Here is a 20807-nt window from a genome sequence, read left to right as displayed (position 1 = left end):
ATTTCCCAAAGGGCTTAGCGGCCTGCAGGGAGGGGGAGTGTGTGTGATGCACTCTGACAGGGATGTGGTGGTAACAGGAGAGAGTCCTGACCTTAGTGTGTGTGTGTGTGTGATGCACTCTGACAGGGATGTGGTGGTGACGGGAGAGTGTGTGTCTCTTTGGGTTCATTTCCGTTCAAGACCACATGGTTTCCACCCTCAGCAAGGGGGCTAAAAACCGGATGCATTCAGTTTTCAGGGGAAATGGAAAGAGAGCCTGTGGATGTTCTGGTTGTCAGGGGAAATGGAAAGAGAGCCTGTGGATGTTCTGGTTGTCAGGGGAACTGGAAAGAGAGCCTGTGGATGTTCTGGTTGTCAGGGGAACTGGAAAGAGAGCCTGTGGATGTTCTGGTTGTCAGGGGAAATGGAAAGAGCCTGTGGATGTTCTGGTTGTCAGGGGAACTGGAAAGAGAACCTGTGGATGTTCTGGTTGTCAGGGGAACTGGAAAGAGAGCCTGTGGATGTTCTGGTTGTCAGGGGAAATGGAAAGAGAGCCTGTGGATGTTCTGGTTGTCAGGGGAACTGGAAAGAGAGCCTGTGGATGTTCTGGTTGTCAGGGGAAATGGAAAGAGCCTGTGGATGTTCTGGTTGTGACACAACTTCCTCTTTTGGACGTTAACAAGCAGACACTCCAGTTGAACTCCTCCTCCACATTTACTGGATTGGTTGAACAGTGCAGAACATTTACTGGATTGGTTGAACAGTGAAGAACATTTACTGGATTGGTTGAACAGTGCAGAACATTTACTGGATTGGTTGAACAGTGCAGAACATTTACTGGATTGGTTGAACAGTGCAGAACATTTACTGGATTGGTTGAACAGTGCAGAACATTTACTGGATTGGTTGAACAGTGCAGAACATTTACTGGATTGGTTGAACAGTGCAGAACATTTACTGGATTGGTTGAACAGTGCAGAACATTTACTGGATTGGTTGAACAGTGCAGAACATTTACTGGATTGGTTGAACAGTGCAGAACATTTACTGGATTGGTTGAACAGTGCAGAACATTTACTGGATTGGTTGAACAGTGCAGAACATTTACTGGATTGGTTGAACAGTGCAGAACATTTACTGGATTGGTTGAACAGTGCAGAACATTTACTGGATTGGTTGAACAGTGCAGAACATTTACTGGATTGGTTGAACAGTGCAGAAGAGATCCACCCAGACAGGACCAGATTGAAAGGCCTGCTACATTAGGTTATATGGACACCACCCAGACAGGACCAGATTGAAAGGCCTGCTACATTAGGTTATATGGACACCACCCAGACAGGACCAGATTGAAAGGCCTGCTACATTAGGTTATATGGACACCACCCAGACAGGACCAGATTGAAAGGCCTGCTACATTAGGTAATATGGACACCACCCAGACAGGACCAGATTGAAAGGCCTGCTACATTAGGTTATATGGACACCACCCAGGCAGGACCAGATTGAAAGGCCTGCTACATTAGGTTATATGGACACTACCCAGACAGGACCAGATTGAAAGGCCTGCTACATTAGGTTATATGGACACCACCCAGACAGGACCAGATTGAAAGGCCTGCTACATTAGGTTATATGGACACCACCCAGACAGGACCAGATTGAAAGGCCTGCTACATTAGGTTATATGGACACCACCCAGACAGGACCAGATTGAAAGGCCTGCTACATTAGGTTATATGGACACCGCCCAGACAGGACCAGATTGAAAGGCCTGCTACATTAAGTTATATGGACACCGCCCAGACAGGACCAGATTGAAAGGCCTGCTACATTAGGTTATATGGACACCGCCCAGACAGGACCAGATTGAAAGGCCTGCTACATTAGGTTATATGGACACCGCCCAGACAGGACCAGATTGAAAGGCCTGCTACATTAGGTTATATGGACACCGCCCAGACAGGACCAGATTGAAAGGCCTGCTACATTAGGTTATATGGACACCGCCCAGACAGGACCAGATTGAAAGGCCTGCTACATTAGGTTATATGGACACCGCCCAGACAGGACCAGATTGAAAGGCCTGCTACATTAGGTTATATGGACACCACCCAGACAGGACCAGATTGAAAGGCCTGCTACATTAGGTTATATGGACACCACCCAGACAGGACCAGATTGAAAGGCCTGCTACATTAGGTTATATGGACACCGCCCAGACAGGACCAGATTGAAAGGCCTGCTACATTAGGTTATATGGACACCACCCAGACAGGACCAGATTGAAAGGCCTGCTACATTAGGTTATATGGACACCGCCCAGACAGGACCAGATTGAAAGGCCTGCTACATTAGGTTATATGGACACCGCCCAGACAGGACCAGATTGAAAGGCCTGCTACATTAGGTTATATGGACACCACCCAGACAGGACCAGATTGAAAGGCCTGCTACATTAGGTTATATGGACACTAATCTCCTGTGTTACTGCAGTCACTTTACTAGTGTCAAGGGGAGGGGGGAGAGGTGGGGGGGAGAGGAGGGAGGGGAGAGGGGAGGGGAGGAGACGAGAGGTGGGGGGAGGAGAGGAGACGAGAGGAGAGGTGGGGGGAGGAGAGGAGAGGTGGGGGAGGAGAGGTGGGGGGAGGAGAGGAGAGGTGGGGGGAGAGGTGGAGGGGGAGGTGGGGGGGAGGAGACGAGCTGGGGAGGAGACTAGAGCTGGGGAGGGGAGGAGACTAGAGCTGGGGAGGGGAGGAGACTAGAGCTGGGGAGGAGAGGGTATGTATGTGGGTGTGGGTGGTATGTGTGGATGTGGGTGGGTGCTAGCTGCTGTGTGGGTCCTAGGTGGTGCTGTGTGGGTGCTAGGTGGTGCTGTGTGGGTGATTGGTGCTGTGTGGGTGCTGTGTGGGTGCTAGGTGCTGTGTGGGTGCTGTGTGGGTGCTAGGTGCTGTGTGGGTGCTGTGTGGGTGCTAGGTGCTGTGTGGGTGCTAGGTGCTGTGTGGGTGCTAGGTGCTGTGTGGGTGCTGTGTGGGTGCTAGGTGCTGTGTGGGTGCTAGGTGCTGTGTGAGTGCTAGGTGCTGTGTGGGTGCTGTGTGGGTGCTAGGTGGTGCTGTGTGGGTGATTGGTGCTGTGTGGGTGCTGTGTGGGTGCTAGGTGCTGTGTGGGTGCTGTGTGGGTGCTAGGTGCTGTGTGGGTGCTGTGTGGGTGCTAGGTGCTGTGTGGGTGCTAGGTGCTGTGTGGGTGCTAGGTGCTGTGTGGGTGCTGTGTGGGTGCTAGGTGCTGTGTGGGTGCTAGGTGCTGTGTGGGTGCTAGGTCCTGTGTGGGTGCTTGGTGCTGTGTGGGTGCTAGGTGCTGTGTGGGTGCTAGGTGCTGTGTGGGTGCTAGGTGCTGTGTGGGTGCTAGGTGGTGCTGGGTGCTGTGTGTGTGCTAGGTGCTGTGTGGGTGCTAGGTGCTGTGTGGGTGCTGGGTGCTGTGTGGGTGCTAGGTGGTGCTGGGTGCTGTGTGGGTGCTGTGTGGGTGCTGTGTGGGTGCTAGGTGCTGTGTGGGTGCTAGGTGCTGTGTGGGTGCTAGGTGCTGTGTGGGTGCTAGGTGGTGCTGGGTGGGTGCTGTGTGGGTGCTGTGTGGGTGCTAGGTGCTGTGTGGGTGCTAGGTGCTGTGTGGGTGCTAGGTGCTGTGTGGGTGCTAGGTGCTGTGTGGGTGCTGTGTGGGTGCTAGGTGCTGTGTGGGTGCTAGGTGCTGTGTGGGTGCTAGGTGGTGTGTGGGTGCTGTGTGGGTGCTAGGTGCTGTGTGGGTGCTAGGTGCTGTGTGGGTGCTAGGTGGTGCTGTTGTCCACCTTATGATCTCCCAACGTGCAGTATCACTGGGAGATCTAGTTACTCTCTGTGTGTGCTAGGTGGTGCTGTATCACTGGGAGATCTAGTTACTGTCTCTGTGTGTTTCAACTTGTAAAGTCACAAGTACTGGGAACTGGCTTTCTGCCAACTCTAAACCCAACAATGCAGTAATCACTATCAATGGTTAGGGTGAGAGGTCATACAGCAGTCCTGTCTCAGAGAGACATACAGCAGTCCTGTCTCAGTAGAACATACAGCAGTCCTGTCTCAGTGGAACATACGGCAGTCCTGTCTCAGTGGAACATACAGCAGTCCTGTCTCAGTGGAACATACAGCAGTCCTGTCTCAGAGGAACATACAGCAGTCCTGTCTCAGAGGGACATACAGCAGTCCTGTCTCAGAGAGACATACAGCAGTCCTGTCTCAGTAGAACATACAGCAGTCCTGTCTCAGTGGAACATACAGCAGTCCTGTCTCAGTGGAACATACAGCAGTCCTGTCTCAGAGGAACATACAGCAGTCCTGTCTCAGTAGAACATACAGCAGTCCTGTCTCAGAGGAACATACAGCAGGCCTGTCTCAGAGGGACATACAGCAGTCCTGTCTCAGAGAGACATACAGCAGTCCTGTCTCAGAGGAACATACAGCAGTCCTGTCTCAGAGGAACATACAGCAGTCCTGTCTCAGAGGAACATACAGCAGTCCTGTCTCAGAGGAACATACAGCAGTCCTGTCTCAGTAGAACATACAGCAGTCCTGTCTCAGAGGAACATACAGCAGTCCTGTCTCAGTGGAACATACAGCAGTCCTGTCTCAGTGGAACATACAGCAGTCCTGTCTCAGAGGAACATACAGCAGTCCTGTCTCAGAGGAACATACAGCAGTCCTGTCTCAGTAGAACATACAGCAGTCCTGTCTCAGTGGAACATACAGCAGTCCTGTCTCAGTGGAACATACAGCAGTCCTGTCTCAGAGGAACATACAGCAGTCCTGTCTCAGTGGAACATACAGCAGTCCTGTCTCAGAGGAACATACAGCAGTCCTGTCTCAGTAGAACATACAGCAGTCCTGTCTCAGTAGAACATACAGCAGTCCTGTCTCAGAGGAACATACAGCAGTCCTGTCTCAGAGGAACATACAGCAGTCCTGTCTCAGTGGAACATACAGCAGTCCTGTCTCAGAGGAACATACAGCAGTCCTGTCTCAGTAGAACATACAGCAGTCCTGTCTCAGTAGAACATACAGCAGTCCTGTCTCAGTGGAACATACAGCAGTCCTGTCTCAGTAGAACATACAGCAGTCCTGTCTCAGAGGAACATACAGCAGTCCTGTCTCAGTAGAACATACAGCAGTCCTGTCTCAGAGGAACATACAGCAGGCCTGTCTCAGAGGGACATACAGCAGTCCTGTCTCAGAGAGACATACAGCAGTCCTGTCTCAGAGGAACATACAGCAGTCCTGTCTCAGAGGAACATACAGCAGTCCTGTCTCAGAGGAACATACAGCAGTCCTGTCCCAGAGGAAAATAACAGCAGCCTGTCTCAGTAGAACATACAGCAGTCCTGTCTCAGAGGAACATACAGCAGTCCCTGTCTCAGTGGAACATACAGCAGTCCTGTCTCAGTGGAACATACAGCAGTCCTGTCTCAGAGGAACATACAGCAGTCCTGTCTCAGAGGAACATACAGCAGTCCTGTCTCAGTAGAACATACAGCAGTCCTGTCTCAGTGGAACATACAGCAGTCCTGTCTCAGTGGAACATACAGCAGTCCTGTCTCAGAGGAACATACAGCAGTCCTGTCTCAGAGGAACATACGCAGTCCTGTCGTCAGAGGAACATACAGCAGTCCTGTCTCAGTAGAACATACAGCAGTCCTGTCTCAGTAGAACATACAGCAGTCCTGTCTCAGAGGAACATACAGCAGTCCTGTCTCAGAGGAACATACAGCAGTCCTGTCTCAGTGGAACATACAGCAGTCCTGTCTCAGAGGAACATACAGCAGTCCTGTCTCAGTAGAACATACAGCAGTCCTGTCTCAGAGGAACATACAGCAGTCCTGTCTCAGAGGAACATACAGCAGTCCTGTCTCAGAGGAACATACAGCAGTCCTGTCTCAGTGGAACATACAGCAGTCCTGTCTCAGAGGAACATACAGCAGTCCTGTCTCAGTAGAACATACAGCAGTCCTGTCTCAGTAGAACATACAGCAGTCCTGTCTCAGAGGAACATACAGCAGTCCTGTCTCAGAGGAACATACAGCAGTCCTGTCTCAGAGGAACATACAGCAGTCCTGTCTCAGTAGAACATACAGCAGTCCTGTCTCAGAGGAACATACAGCAGTCCTGTCTCAGTGGAACATACAGCAGTCCTGTCTCAGTGGAACATACAGCAGTCCTGTCTCAGAGGAACATACAGCAGTCCTGTCTCAGAGGAACATACAGCAGTCCTGTCTCAGTAGAACATACAGCAGTCCTGTCTCAGTGGAACATACAGCAGTCCTGTCTCAGTGGAACATACAGCAGTCCTGTCTCAGAGGAACATACAGCAGTCCTGTCTCAGTGGAACATACAGCAGTCCTGTCTCAGAGGAACATACAGCAGTCCTGTCTCAGTAGAACATACAGCAGTCCTGTCTCAGAGGAACATACAGCAGTCCTGTCTCAGTAGAACATTAGTTACTGGTCTCTAATGGTCTCTCTGTTCTTTACTGGTCTACTGGTCTCTTGGGTCTCTACTGGTTTCTCTGTTCTTTACTGGTCTCTACTGGTCTCTTTGTTCTTTACTGGTCTACTGGTCTCTTCTGGACTCTACAGGTCTCTTCTGGTCTCTACTAGTCTCTACTGGTCTCTACTGGTCTCTAATGGTCTCTAATGGTCTCACTGTTCTTTACTGGTCTACTGGTCTCTTCTAGTCTCTAATGGTCTCTAATGGTCTCTCTGTTCTTTACTGGTCTACTGGTCTCTTCTGGTCTCTAATGGTCTCTTCTGGTCTCTACTGGTCTCTCTGTTCTTTACTGGTCTACTGGTCTCTTCTGGTCTCTACTAGTCTCTCTGTTCTTTGCTGGTCTACTGGCCTCTTCTGGTCTCTTCTGGTCTCTACTAGTCTCTCTGTTCTTTGCTGGTCTACTGGTCTCTTCTGGTCTCTTCTGGTCTCTTCTGGTCTCTCTGTTCTTTACTGGTCTACTGGTCTCTTCTGGTCTCTACTAGTCTCTCTGTTCTTTGCTGGTCTACTGGTCTCTTCTGGTTTCTTCTGGTCTCTACTAGTCTCTCTGTTCTTTGCTGGTCTACTGGCCTCTACTAGTCTCTTCTGGTCTCTACTGGTCTCTCTGTTCTTTACTGGTCTCTACTAGTCTCTTCTAGTCTCTTCTGGTCTCTAATGGCAATCTACATGTGCTTGTGCTCTTAATGCGTCTGTAACCTGTAACCCAGACAGGTGTGGAGAAGCTGACCTGGAGGGACCGTCTGCCTGGATACCTCATCAACATCTCCTCCATCCTCTTTATGGTGAGTGGGCTTTTAGTTTGGCCTGATGTTCTCCTTCTCGCGCTCTCTCTCTCTCTCTCTCTCTCTCTCTCTCTCTCTCTGTCCCTCTTTCTGTGTCTCTCTCTTTTTCTGTCTCCTCTCTCCGTGTCTCTCTCTCCGTGTCTCTCTCTCTCTCTCTCTCTGTCCCTCTTTCTGTGTCTCTTCTGTCTCTCTCTTTTTCTGTCTCTCTCTCTCTCTCTCTTTCTCTTTCTGTGTCTCCTCTGTCTCTCTCTCTCTGTCCCTCTTTCTGTGTCTCCTCTGTCTCTCTCTCTCTGTTCCTCTTTATGTGTCTCCTCTGTCTCTCTCTTTTTCTGTCTCTCTCTCTCTCTCTCTCTCTCTTTCTCTTTCTCTTTCTGTGTCTCCTCTGTCTCTCTCTTTTTCTGTCTCCTCTCTCCGTGTCTCTCTCTCCCTCTCTCTCGCTCTCTCAAGGCGTTTTATTGTCATGGGAAACATATGTTAACATTGCCAAAGCAAGTGAAGTAGATCATTTTTATTTTTTATTTCACTTTTATATATTAATAGTAAACATCACACTCTCAGAAGTTCCAAAATAATAGACATTTCAAATGTCATAATGTCTATATACAGTGTTGTAATGATGTGCAAATGGTTAAAGTACAAAAGGGAAAATAAATAAACATAAATATGGGCTATATTTACAATGGTGTTTTGTTCTTCACTGGTTGACCTTTTCTTGTGGCAACAGGTCACACATCTTGCTGCTGTGATGTCACACTGTGGTATTTCACCCAGTAGATATGGGAGTTTATCAAGATTTGATTTGTTTTTTGTGGACCTGTGTAATCTGAGAGAAATATCTGCCTCTAATATGGTCATACATTTGGCAGGAGGTTAGGAAGTGCAGCTCAGTTTCCACCTCATTTTGTGGGCAGTGTTGCACTGCCTTCGGCGGCCTTTCTCAATAGCAAGGCTATGCTCACTGAGTCTGTACATAGTCAAAGCTTTCCTTAAGTTTGGGTCAGTCACAGTGGTCAGGTATTCTGCCACTGTGTACTCTCTGTTTAGGGCCAAATAGCATTCTAGTTTGCTCTGTTTTTTTGTTAATTCTTTCCAATATGTCAGTAATTATCCTTTTGTTTTCTAATCATTTGGTTGGGTCTAATTGTGTTGCTGTCCTGGGGCTCTGTGGGGTGTGTTTGTGTTTGTGAACAGAGCCCCAGGACCAGCTTGTTTAGGGGACTCTTCTCCAGGTTCATCTCTCTGTAGGTGATGGCTCTGTGGGGTGTGTTTGTGTTTGTGAACAGAGCCCCAGGACCAGCTTGCTTAGGGGACTCTTCTCCAGGTTCATCTCTCTGTAGGTGATGGCTTCGTTATGGAAGGTTTGGGAATCGCTTCCTTTTAGGTGGTTGTAGAATTTAACGGGTCTTTTCTGGATTTTGATTTTGTTGGTGTTTTACATTGTACGCTGAGGATATTATTTGGTGTTTTTTCCATTTTGTGAATTATTGGTTGGTGAGCGGACCCCAGACCTCACAACCATAAAGGGCAATGGGTTTTATAACTGATTCAAGTATTTTTTGCCAGATCCTAATTGGTATGTCGAATTTATGTTCCTTTTGATTGCAAAGAAGGCCCTTCTTGCCTTGTCTCTCAGATCGTTCACAGCTTTGTGGAAGTTACCTGTGGCGCTGATGTTTAGGCCGAATATTGTATTGTTTTTTTGCGTGCTCTAGGGCAACGGTGTCTAGATGGAATTTGTATTTGTGGTCCTGGCAACTGGACTTTTTTCTACATAATCTGTGCAGAAGATCTGGGTGCTGCTGTAGGCCCTGAATAGACACCACTAGTCAGCTGTTTCTACCATCAGGCTGCTGAATAGACACCACTAGTCAGCTGTTTCTACCATCAGGCTGCTGAATAGACACCACTAGTCAGCTGTTTCTACCCCCAGACCATCAGGCAGCTGAATAGACACCACTAGTCAGCTGTTTCTACCCCCAGACCATCAGGCTGCTGAATAGACACCACTAGTCAGCTGTTTCTACCATCAGACCATCAGGCAGCTGAATAGACACCACTAGTCAGCTGTTTCTACCATCAGGCTGCTGAATAGACACCACTAGTCAGCTGTTTCTACCATCAGGCTGCTGAATAGACACCACTAGTCAGCTGTTTCTACCCCCAGACCATCAGGCTGCTGAATAGACACCACTAGTCAGCTGTTTCTATCCCCAGACCATCAGGCTGCTGAATAGACACCACTAGTCAGCTGTTTCTATCCCCAGACCATCAAGCTGCTGAATAGACACCACTAGGCAGCTGTTTCTACCCCCAGAACATCAGGCTGCTGAATAGACACCACTAGGCAGCTGTTTCTACCATCAGGCTGCTGAATAGACACCACTAGTCAGCTGTTTCTACCCCCAGACCATCAGGCTGCTGAATAGACACCACTAGTCAGCTGTTTCTATCCCCAGACCATCAGGCTGCTGAATAGACACCACTAGTCAGCTGTTTCTACCATCAGGCTGCTGAATAGACACCACTAGTCAGCTGTTTCTACCCCCAGACCATCAGGCTGCTGAATAGACACCACCAGTCAGCTGTTTCTACCCCCAGACCATCAGGCAGCTGAATAGACACCACTAGGCAGCTGTTTCTACCATCAGGCTGCTGAATAGACACCACTAGTCAGCTGTTTCTATCCCCAGACCATCAGGCTGCTGAATAGACACCACTAGTCAGCTGTTTCTACCACCAGGCTGCTGAATAGACACCACTAGTCAGCCTTTTCTACCACCAGGCTGCTGAATAGACACCACTAGTCATCTGTTTCTACCATCAGGCTCCTGAATAGACACCACTAGTCAGCTGTTTCTACCATCAGGCTGCTGAATAGACACCACTAGTCAGCTGTTTCTACCATCAGACCATCAGGCTGCTGAATAGACACCACTAGTCAGCTGTTTCTATCCCCAGACCATCAGGTTGCTGAATAGACACCACTAGTCAGCTGTTTCTACCATCAGACCATCAGGCTGCTGAATAGACACCACCAGTCAGCTGTTTCTACCCCCAGACCATCAGGCAGCTGAATAGACACCACTAGGCAGCTGTTTCTACCATCAGGCTGCTGAATAGACACCACTAGTCAGCTGTTTCTACCATCAGGCTGCTGAATAGACACCACTAGTCAGCTGTTTCTACCATCAGGCTGCTGAATAGACACCACTAGTCAGCTGTTTCTACCATCAGGCTGCTGAATAGACACCACTAGTCAGCTGTTTCTACCATCAGGCTGCTAAATAGACACCACTAGTCAGCTGTTTCTACCATCAGGCTGCTGAATAGACACCACTAGTCAGCTGTTTCTACCATCAGGCTGCTGAATAGACACCACTAGTCAGCTGTTTCTACCATCAGGCTGCTGAATAGACACCACTAGTCAGCTGTTTCTACCATCAGGCTGCTGAATAGACACCACTAGTCAGCTGTTTCTATCCCCAGACCATCAGGCTGCTGAATAGACACCACTAGTCAGCTGTTTCTACCATCAGGCTGCTGAATAGACACCACTAGTAAGCTGTTTCTACCATCAGGCTGCTGAATAGACACCACTAGTCAGCTGTTTCTACCCCCAGACCATCAGGCAGCTGAATAGACACCACTAGGCAGCTGTTTCTACCATCAGACCATCAGGCAGCTGAATAGACACCACTAGTCAGCTGTTTCTACCCCCAGACCATCAGGCAGCTGAATAGACACCACTAGTCAGCTGTTTCTACCCCCAGACCATCAGGCAGCTGAATAGACACCATTAGTCAGCTGTTTCTATCCCCAGACCATCAGGCTGCTGAATAGACACCACTAGTCAGCTGTTTCTACCATCAGGCTGCTGAATAGACACCACTAGGCAGCTGTTTCTACCATCAGGCTGCTGAATAGACACCACTAGTCAGCTGTTTCTACCATCAGACCATCAGGCTGCTGAATAGACACCACTAGTCAGCTGTTTCTACCCCCAGACCATCAGGCAGCTGAATAGACACCACTAGTCAGCTGTTTCTACCATCAGGCTGCTGAATAGACACCACTAGGCAGCTGTTTCTACCATCAGGCTGCTGAATAGACACCACTAGTCAGCTGTTTCTACCATCAGACCATCAGGCTGCTGAATAGACACCACTAGTCAGCTGTTTCTACCCCCAGACCATCAGGCAGCTGAATAGACACCACTAGTCAGCTGTTTCTACCCCCAGACCATCAGGCAGCTGAATAGACACCACTAGTCAGCTGTTTCTACCCCCAAACCATCAGGCTGCTGAATAGACACCACTAGTCAGCTGTTTCTACCCCCAGACCATCAGGCAGCTGAATAGACACCACTAGTCAGCTGTTTCTACCATCAGGCTGCTGAATAGACACCACTAGTCAGCTGTTTCTACCATCAGGCTGCTGAATAGACACCACTAGTCTGCTGTTTCTACCCCCAGACCATCAGGCTGCTGAATAGACACCACTAGTCAGCTGTTTCTACCCCCAGACCATCAGGCAGCTGAATAGACACCACTAGTCAGCTGTTTCTACCATCAGGCTGCTGAATAGACACCACTAGTCAGCTGTTTCTACCATCAGGCTGCTGAATAGACACCACTAGTCAGCTGTTTCTACCATCAGACCATCAGGCTGCTGAATAGACACCACTAGTCAGCTGTTTCTACCCCCAGACCATCAGGCTGCTGAATAGACACCATCAGGCTGCTGAATAGACACCACTCGTCAGCTGTTTCTACCATCAGGCTGCTGAATAGACACCACTAGTCAGCTGTTTCTACCCCCAGACCATCAGGCTGCTGAATAGACACCACTAGTCAGCTGTTTCTACCATCAGCCTGCTGAATAGACACCATTAGTCACACAGACATGTATCGTTGTTACAGTTGTAAATATGTACATTTTCTTTAAATGTTTATTGTTGTTTCATCCACTTATTTTTTTGACCTGAGCTGTTGGAGCTGAAGAGTTTTACCCTGGGATTACTGTACCCTGGGATTACTGTACCCTGGGATTACAGTACCCTGGGATTACAGTACCCTGGGATTACAGTACCCTGGGATTACTGTACCCTGGGATTACTGTACCCTGGGATTACTGTACCCTGGGAGGGATTACTGTACCCTGGGATTACAGTACCCTGGGATTACAGTACCCTGGGATTACTGTATTCTGGGGTTACTGTACCCTGGGATTACTGTACCCTGGGATTACTGTACCCTGTGATTACTGTACCCTGGGATTACTGTACCCTGGGATTACAGTACCCTGGGATTACAGTACCCTGGGATTACAGTACCCTGGGATTACTGTACCCTGGGATTACAGTACCCTGGGATTACAGTACCCTGGGATTACTGTACCCTGGGATTACTGTACCCTGGGATTACTGTTCCCTGGGATTACTGTACCCTGGGATTACTGTTCCCTGGGATTACTGTTCCCTGGGATTACTGTACCCTTGGATTACTGTACCCTGGGATTACTGTACCCTGGGATTACTGTACCCTGGGATTACAGTACCCTGGGATTACTGTACCCTGGGATTACTGTACTCTTGGATTACAGTACCCTTGGATAACAGTACCCTGGGATTACAGTACCCTGGGATTACAGTACCCTGGGATTACATCTGCAACACTGTGCATGGGACTAATACAGTAATGTCTCTCTGTCCTAGTTTGTGGCTGTGGGACTAATACAGTAATGTCTCTCTGTCCTAGTTTGTGGCTGTGGGACTAATACAGTAATGTCTCTCTGTCCTAGTTTGGTCTGTGGGACTAATACAGTAATGTCTCTCTCTCCTAGTTTGGTCTGACGTTCTCTGCGGTTTTCGGCGTGATCGTTTACCGTATCGTCGTATCCGCTCTGATGGCGATGTCACCTGACCCGGAGATCAAGTCTAACGTTCGAGTCACCGTGACGGCGACCGCCGTCATCATCAACCTGGTGGTCATCCTGATACTGGACGAGATCTACGGGGCCGTGGCCGTCTGGCTCACTGAGCTGGGTAACACCTCTACATTCAGATTATTACATGGTGGAGCTGGGTAACGCACCTCTACATTCAGATTATTACATGGTGGAGCTGGGTAACACCTCTACATTCAGATTATTACATGGTGGAGCTGGGTAACACCTCTACATTCAGATTATTACATGGTGGAGCTGGGTAACACCTCTACATTCAGATTATTACATGGTGGAGCTGGGTAACGCACCTCTACATTCAGATTATTACATGGTGGAGCTGGGTAACACCTCTACATTCAGATTATTACATGGTGGAGCTGGGTAACACCTCTACATTCAGATTATTACATGGTGGAGCTGGGTAACACCTCTACATTCAGATTATTACATGGTGGAGCTGGGTAACCCTCTACATTCAGATTATTACATGGTGGAGCTGGGTAACACCTCTACATTCAGATTATTACATGGTGGAGCTGGGTAACACAGCTCTACATTCATATTATTACATGGTGGAGCTGGGTAACACACCTCTACATTCAGATTATTACATGGTGGAGCTGGGTAACACCTCTACATTCAGATTATTACCTGGTGGAGCTGGGTAACACCTCTACATTCAGATTATTACCTGGTGGAGCTGGGTAACACCTCTACATTCAGATTATTACATGGTGGAGCTGGGTAACACCTCTACATTCAGATTATTACATGCTGGAGCTGGGTAACCCCTCTACATTCAGATTATTACATGGTGGAGCTGGGTAACACACCTCTACATTCAGTTTATTACCTGGTGGAGCTGGATAACACCTCTACATTCAGATTATTACATGGTGGAGCTTGGTAACACACCTCTACATTCAGATTATTACATGGTGGAGCTGGGTAACACCTCTACATTCAGATTATTACATGGTGGAGCTGGGTAACACCTCTACATTCAGATTATTACATGGTGGAGCTGGGTAACCCTCTACATTCAGATTATTACATGGTGGAGCTGGGTAACACCTCTACATTCAGATTATTACATGGTGGAGCTGGGTAACACAGCTCTACATTCATATTATTACATGGTGGAGCTGGGTAACACACCTCTACATTCAGATTATTACATGGTGGAGCTGGGTAACACCTCTACACTCAGATTATTACCTGGTGGAGCTGGGTAACACCTCTACATTCAGATTATTACCTGGTGGAGCTGGGTAACACCTCTACATTCAGATTATTACATGGTGGAGCTGGGTAACACCTCTACATTCAGATTATTACATGCTGGAGCTGGGTAACCCCTCTACATTCAGATTATTACATGGTGGAGCTGGGTAACACACCTCTACATTCAGATTATTACATGGTGGAGCTGGGTAACACCTCTACATTCAGATTATTACATGGTGGAGCTGGGTAACACCTCTACATTCAGATTATTACATGGTGGAGCTGGGTAACACCTCTACATTCAGATTATTACCTGGTGGAGCTGGGTAACACCTCTACATTCAGATTATTACATGGTGGAGCTGGGTAACGCACCTCTACATTCAGATTATTACCTGGTGGAGCTGGGTAACACACCTCTACATTCAGATTATTACATGGTGGAGCTGGGTAACACACCTCTACATTCAGATTATTACATGGTGGAGCTGGGTAACCCCTCTACATTCAGATTATTACCTGGTGGAGCTGGGTAACACACCTCTACATTCAGATTATTACATGGTGGAGCTGGGTAACACACCTCTACATTCAGATTATTACCTGGTGGAGCTGGGTAACACACCTCTACATTCAGATTATTACATGGTGGAGCTGGGTAACGCACCTCTACATTCAGATTATTACCTGGTGGAGCTGGGTAACACACCTCTACATTAATGTTATTACATGGTGGAGCTGGGTAACACACCTCTACATTCAGATTATTACCTGGTGGAGCTGGGTATTGCACCTCTACATTCAGATTATTACCTGGTGGAGCTGGGTAACGCACCTCTACATTCAGATTATTACATGGTGGAGCTGGGTAACGCACCTCTACATTCAGATTATTACATGGTGGAGCTGGGTAACACACCTCTACATTCAGATTATTACATGGTGGAGCTGGGTAACACCTCTACATTCAGATTATTACATGCTGGAGCTGGGTAACACCTCTACATTCAGATTATTACATGGTGGAGCTGGGTAACACACCTCTACATTCAGTTTATTACCTGGTGGAGCTGGATAACACCTCTACATTCAGATTATTACATGGTGGAGCTGGGTAACACACCTCTACATTCAGATTATTACATGGTGGAGCTGGGTAACACCTCTACATTCAGATTATTACATGGTGGAGCTGGGTAACACCTCTACATTCAGATTATTACATGGTGGAGCTGGGTAACACCTCTACATTCAGATTATTACCTGGTGGAGCTGGGTAACACCTCTACATTCAGATTATTACATGGTGGAGCTGGGTAACGCACCTCTACATTCAGATTATTACCTGGTGGAGCTGGGTAACACACCTCTACATTCAGATTATTACATGGTGGAGCTGGGTAACACACCTACACATTCAGATTATTACATGGTGGAGCTGGGTAACCCCTCTACATTCAGATTATTACCTGGTGGAGCTGGGTAACACACCTCTACATTCAGATTATTACATGGTGGAGCTGGGTAACACACCTCTACATTCAGAATATTACCTGGTGGAGCTGGGTAACACACCTCTACATTCAGATTATTACATGGTGGAGCTGGGTAACACCTCTACATTCAGATTATTACCTGGTGGAGCTGGGTAACACACCTCTACATTCAGATTATTACATGGTGGAGCTGGGTAACACCTCTACATTCAGATTATTACATGGTGGAGCTGGGTAACACCTCTACATTCAGATTATTACAAGGTGGAGCTGGGTAACACACCTCTACATTCAGATTATTACAAGGTGGAGCTGGGTAACACCTCTACATTCAGATTATTACCTGGTAGAGCTGGGTAACACCTCTACATTCAGATTATTACAAGGTGGAGCTGGGTAACACCTCTACATTCAGATTATTACATGGTGGAGCTGGGTAACACCTCTACATTCAGATTATTACCTGGTGGAGCTGGGTAACACCTCTACATTCATATTATTACATGGTGGAGCTGGGTAACCCTCTACATTCAGATTATTACATGGTGGAGCTGGGTAACACCTCTACATTCAGATTATTACCTTGTGGAGCTGGGTATCACCTCTACATTCAGATTATTACCTGGTGGAGCTGGGTAACACCTCTACATTCAGATTATTACATGGTGGAGCTGGGTAACACACCTCTACATTCAGATTATTACATGGTGGAGCTGGGTAACACATCTACATTCAGATTATTACATGGTGGAGCTGGGTAACACCTCTACATTCAGATTATTACCTGGTGGAGCTGGGTAACACCTCTACATTCAGATTATTACATGGTGGAGCTGGGTAACGCACCTCTACATTCAGATTATTACCTGGTGGAGCTGGGTAACACACCTCTACATTCAGATTATTACATGGTGGAGCTGGGTAACACACCTCTACATTCAGATTATTACATGGTGGAGCTGGGTAACCCCTCTACATTCAGATTATTACCTGGTGGAGCTGGGTAACACACCTCTACATTCAGATTATTACATGGTGGAGCTGGGTAACACACCTCTACATTCAGATTATTACCTGGTGGAGCTGGGTAACACACCTCTACATTCAGATTATTACCTGGTGGAGCTGGGTAACACACCTCTACATTCAGATTATTACCTGGTGGAGCTGGGTAACACCTCTACATTCAGATTATTACCTGGTGGAGCTGGGTAACACCTCTACATTCAGATTATTACATGGTGGAGCTGGGTAACACCTCTACATTCAGATTATTACATGGTGGAGCTGGGTAACACACCTCTACATTCAGATTATTACATGGTGGAGCTGGGTAACACCTCTACATTCAGATTATTACATGGTGGAGCTGGGTAACACACCTCTACATTCAGATTATTACATGGTGGAGCTGGGTAACACCTCTACATTCAGATTATTACATGGTGGAGCTGGGTATCACCTCTACATTCAGATTATTACATGGTGGAGCTGGGTAACACCTCTACATTCAGATTATTACATGGTGGAGCTGGGTACACACCTCTACATTCAGATTATTACATGGTGGAGCTGGGTAACGCACCTCTACATTCAGATTATTACATGGTGGAGCTGGGTAGCACCTCTACATTCAGATTATTACCTGGTGGAGCTGGGTAACACACTTCAACATTCAGATTATTACATGGATGAGCTGGGTAACACACCTCTACATTCAGATTATTATCTGGTGGAGCTGGGTAACCCTCTACATTCAGATTATTACATGGTGGAGCTGGGTAACACACCTCTACATTCAGATTATTACCTGGTGGAGCTGGGTAACACACCTCTACATTCATGTTATTACATGGTGGAGCTGGGTAACACACCTCTACATTCAGATTATTACCTGGTGGAGCTGGGTATTGCACCTCTACATTCAGATTATTACCTGGTGGAGCTGGGTAACGCACCTCTACATTCAGATTATTACATGGTGGAGCTGGGTAACACCTCTACATTCAGATTATTACATGGTGGAGCTGGGTAACACCTCTACATTCAGATTATTACCTGGTGGAGCTGGGTAACACCTCTACATTCAGATTATTACATGGTGGAGCTGGGTAACTCCTCTACATTCAGATTATTACATGGTGGAGCTGGGTAACACCTCTACATTCAGATTATTACCTGGTGGAGCTTGGTAACCCACCTCTACATTCAGATTATTACCTGGTGGAGCTGGGTAACACCTCTACATTCAGATTATTACATGGTGGAGCTGGGTAACACCTCTACATTCAGATTATTACATGGTGGAGCTGGATAACACACCTCTACATTCAGATTATTACATGGTGGAGCTGGGTAACACACCTCTACATTCAGATTATTACATGGTGGAGCTGGGTAACACACCTCTACATTCAGATTATTACCTGGTGGAGCTGGGTAACACACCTCTACATTCAGATTATTACATGGTGGAGCTGGGTAACACACCTCTACATTCAGATTATTACATGGTGGAGCTGGGTAACCCTCTACATTCAGATTATTACATGGTGGAGCTGGGTAACACACCTCTACATTCAGATTATTACATGGTGGAGCTGGGTAACCCTCTACATTCAGATTATTACATGGTGGAGCTGGGTGAAACACCTCTACATTCAGATTATTACATGGTGGAGCTGGGTAACACACCTCTACATTCAGATTATTACATGGTGGAGCTGGGTAACACCTCTACATTCAGATTATTACCTGGTGGAGCTGGGTAACACCTCTACATTCAGATTATTACATGGTGGAGCTGGGTACACACCTCTACATTCAGATTATTACCTGGTGGAGCTGGGTAACACCTCTACATTCAGATTATTACATGGTGGAGCTGGGTAACGCACCTCTAAATTCAGATTATTACATGGTGGAGCTGGGTAACACCTCTATATTCAGATTATTACATGGTGGAGCTGGGTAACACACCTCTACATTCAGATTATTACCTGGTGGAGCTGGGTAACACCTCTACATTCAGATTATTACATGGTAGAGCTGGGTAACACACCTCTACATTCAGATTATTACCTGGTGGAGCTGGGTAACACCTCTACATTCAGATTATTACATGGTGGAGCTGGGTAACACCTCTACATTCAGATTATTACATGGTGGAGCTGGGTAACACACCTCTACATTCAGATTATTACATGGTGGAGCTGGGTAACACCTCTACATTCAGATTATTACATGGTGGAGCTGGGTAACACCTCTACATTCAGATTATTACATGGTGGAGCTGGGTAACACCTCTACATTCAGATTATTACCTGGTGGAGCTGGGTAACGCACCTCTACATTCAGATTATTACCTGGTGGAGCTGGGTAACACCTCTACATTCAGATTATTACATGGTGGAGCTGGGTAAAATCTCTACATTCAGATTATTACATGGTGGAGCTGGGTAACACACCTCTACATTCAGATTATTATGTGTTTGTGTCTTTGACCTGTCCTGTGTGTGTTTTGTCAGATTTCTCAAATAATTTTTCATACGGTCTCCTGATTAAGACATCTCTCTCTCCTCTCCTCTCTCCCATCCCTCTCTCGTCTCCCCCATTCCTCTCTCCTCTCCTCTCCCCCATTCCTCTCCTCTCTCCTCTCCCCCATTCCTCTCCTCTCCCCATTCCTCTCTCCCCTCCTCTCTCTCATCCCCCTCTCCTCTCTCCCATCCCTCTCTCCTCTCCCCCATCCCTCTCTCCTCTCCTCTCTCCCATCCCTCTCCTCTCTCCTATCCCTCTCTCCTCTCCCCCATCCCTCTCCTCTCCCCATCCCCCTCTCCTCTCCCCATTCCCCTCTCCTCTCCTCTCCTCTCCTCTCCCCATTCCCCTCCTCTCCCCCATCCCCCTCTCCTCTCCTCTCCCCCATCCCTCTCTCCCCTCATCTCCCCATCCCATCCCTCTCTCCCCTCCTCTCCCCATCCTATCCCTCTCTCCTCTCCTCTCCTCATCCCTCTCTCCTCTCCTCATCCCTCTCTCCTCTCCTCTCCTCATCCCTCTCTCCTCTCCCCATCCCTCTCTCCTCTCCTCTCCCCCATCCCTCTCTCCCCTCATCTCCCCATCCCATCCCTCTCTCCCCTCCTCTCCCCATCCTATCCCTCTCTCCTCTCCTCTCCTCATCCCTCTCTCCTCTCCCCATCCCTCTCTCCTCTCCCCCATCCCTCTCTCCTCTCCCCCATCCCTCTCCTCTCCCCTCTCTCCTCTCCCCCATCACTCTCTCCTCTCCCCATCCCTCTCTCCTCTCCTCTCCTCATCCCTCTCTCCTCTCCCCATCCCTCTCTCCTCTCCTCTCCTCTCCCCTCTCTCCTCTCCCCATCCCTCTCTCCTCTCCTCTCCCCTCTCTCCTCTCCCAGAGATTCCCAGGACGGAGAGTAACTTTGAGCAGCATCTGATTCTGAAGGCTTTCCTACTGAAGTTCATGAATGCCTACGCCCCCATCTTCTATGTAGCTTTCTTTAAGGGACGGTACGACCCAGAGATACACATGGGGTTAAGGGTTAGGGGTTAGGGTTAGGGGTTAGGGGTTAGGGTTAGGGGTTAGGGGGTTAGGGGGTTAGGGTTAGGGGGTTAGGGTTAGGGGGTTATGGGGGTTGGGGTTAGTGGGTTAGGGTTAGGGGGTTAGGGTTAGGGTTAGGGGGTTAGGGGTTAGGGGGGGTCTGTGTGTGTGGGGAGCCCCAGCAGCACTGTAAACAGACAGGACTCTACTCTGACAGGACTCTACTCTGACAGGACTGTAAACAGACAGGACTCTACTCTGACAGGACTGT

The 20807-nt window shown here is 48.0% G+C and overlaps 1 protein-coding gene across 1 annotated transcript in view; it reads left to right on the top strand.

The window, feature by feature from the left end:
• LOC115189787 (anoctamin-1) overlaps positions 1 to 20807 on the top strand; it is a 115106-nt gene that overhangs the window by 46245 nt on the left and 48054 nt on the right. Inside the window, exons 16-18 of the mRNA XM_029748304.1 lie at positions 7244 to 7318; positions 13160 to 13361; positions 20394 to 20505. Of these exons, the coding sequence (XP_029604164.1) occupies positions 7244 to 7318; positions 13160 to 13361; positions 20394 to 20505 (389 nt within the window). The remainder of the gene's footprint in view (positions 1 to 7243; positions 7319 to 13159; positions 13362 to 20393; positions 20506 to 20807) is intronic.

This window comes from Salmo trutta, unplaced genomic scaffold, assembly GCF_901001165.1.
Source record: "Salmo trutta unplaced genomic scaffold, fSalTru1.1, whole genome shotgun sequence".
NCBI lineage: Eukaryota > Metazoa > Chordata > Actinopteri > Salmoniformes > Salmonidae > Salmo > Salmo trutta.
The sequence above is the reverse complement of the archived record's forward strand: the minus strand, read 5'-3'. Positions and strand labels throughout refer to the sequence as shown.